Below are 2,071 nucleotides of genomic sequence, written 5' to 3'. Positions count from 1 at the left end.
ATAGAATTGTCCTATGTACAAATGTACTGGTATTCTTAAATGTAGACACGTAGCATAAGACACTAAATACAACTGCTATCCAGTTGTGGTCCAAGACCAAACAATAAAACGGCTATAATCAGAAAAGATTGGGTCTTGGACTTAGAATGGATCTAGTGATAATTGGGCCTGGATGGAAATCATCTGAATGGGCCATGAAATCTTCAGTTAAACCCATTGTCTTAGTCGACAAACAGATCAGGTCTTTCTCATTGCTTGGTCTTTTCTTTCCCAAATCAGAGATAGGGTTATCGACTCAAACACCCCCCCCCCCCCCTCAAGTTGGAAGGGGTAGAAGATACACCCAACTTGCTGATGAGGCGATGATGACGTGGTCATGAAAGCGATTTTGTGAAAACATCGGCAAATTGAGATGCTGAGGGAACGAAAGATAGAGAAATTAAGCCAGCTAGAAATTGTTGACGCACAAAATGACAATCGAGTTCAACGTGCTTCCCCCGCTCATGAAAGACGGGGTTTTTGGCAATATGGACTGCCGTCTAGCTATCAGAATGGACAGAGATTGGAAGAGATGCCGGCACAGATAGATCCTCTAAAAGTCGCACCAACCAAGTGATTTCAGCTACCACTCGCCGCATGGATCGATATTCTGCCTCGGCAGAAGATAAAGACACGAAAGGTTGCTTCTGGGATTTCCATGAAATTGGAGATCCCCCAAGACTTAAGAAATAGCCACTGACGGACCTAGGAGAATCAGAAGCCCAATTTGAGTCGCAAAAGGCAATGAGACTCAATGAAGGATCAGAATTCATAAAAAGCTCCAAATTTGGAGTACTTAGAAGATAACGGAGGCAATGAATTGCGGCATCAAAATGGGGAATTCGTGGGTCTTGCATGTATTGACTCAGATGCTGAACGGCACAGGACAAATTCGGTCGAGTGTGAGTAAAAAAATTTAACTTACCAAGGAGTCTGCGATAGAGTGTTGGGTCAGGGATTGGATCTCCAGAAGTAGCAGAAAGTTTGGAACTTGGGTCGAGTGGAGATGAGGCAGACTTCAATTCTAAACAACCAAATTCAGTCAACAATTCCAAGGTAAATTTCCTTTGACTAATGATAAGACCATGTGGTTCTCTGATTAATTCCATTATAAGAAAATAGTATGCAGGTCCTAAATCTTTGACCTTGAACTCAGAATAAAGGAATGCTTTTAGACTTGAAAATTCTTCAGTATCATCTCCAGTAAGCAGAATGTCGTCCATGTAGACTGCTACTATAGACACCTTAGAACCAGACTTATTGAAAAATAAGGGATAATCATTGAGTGAGTGAGAGTACCCTTTAAAATGCAGTGCTGCTGTTTGACGAGCATACCATTGCCTGGTGCTTATCCAAGTCCATATAAAGATTTCTTTAAAAGACAAACATGAGAAGAAGTAGGCGGTGTCAGTCCAGTTGGGAACTTCATGTACACTTCTTCTTGTAGATCACCATGTAAAAAAAATATTATTGACGTCTAATTGGAAAATGTCCCACCTTTTCTTCACCACTACAGCCAACAAGCATCGTATTGTGGTCATTTTAACTACTGGTGAAAAAGTTAATTGAAATCTATCCCTTCTCTTTGGATGTCACCTCTGATCACAAGTCTAGCTTTTAGTCTTTCCACACTCCCATTTGACTTGCTTTTGACCTTGTAAGATAAAGCTTTCTTTCCCTTTGGTAGTTGCACTACTTCCCATGTGTTATTTCTTTCCAAAGCTGCAAACTCCTTTGCTATTGCTTCTTTCCTACCTGGATGCAAAGAAGCATGAGAATAGGATACAAGTTCTGAAATTTGGGTAATAGAGTTTAAGAGATCTTGATTTTCATGAGAAAAGGCAAAAAAAGATAAAACATGAGCATTAGGAGGTGAGACAAAATAGGAGTCAGTGAGTTCAGTAAGAAGTACTAAATTGCAAACATAATCCTTTAGTTAGGTAGGTTGTTGATGAGGTCTACCAGACCTTCTTAGGAAATCATCAGGTAGAGGTTGTGAAATGGGAACTACAGGTGAAAGGGAAGGTGTTGC

At 40.6% G+C, this 2,071-nt stretch overlaps 1 protein-coding gene across 1 annotated transcript; it reads right to left on the bottom strand.

Moving 5' to 3' along the window:
• Window positions 1–539: 539 nt before the first annotated feature.
• On the bottom strand, window positions 540–1,262 carry LOC109243438 (uncharacterized mitochondrial protein AtMg00810-like). The gene has a single exon (XM_019410371.1). It carries the CDS (start codon window positions 1,260–1,262, stop codon window positions 540–542), a length of 723 nt encoding a protein of 240 aa, XP_019265916.1.
• Between the last annotated feature and the right edge of the window lie 809 nt (window positions 1,263–2,071).

This window comes from Nicotiana attenuata, unplaced genomic scaffold (genome assembly GCF_001879085.1).
Source record: "Nicotiana attenuata strain UT unplaced genomic scaffold, NIATTr2, whole genome shotgun sequence".
Classification (NCBI taxonomy): domain Eukaryota; kingdom Viridiplantae; phylum Streptophyta; class Magnoliopsida; order Solanales; family Solanaceae; genus Nicotiana; species Nicotiana attenuata.
The sequence above is the reverse complement of the archived record's forward strand: the minus strand, read 5'-3'. Positions and strand labels throughout refer to the sequence as shown.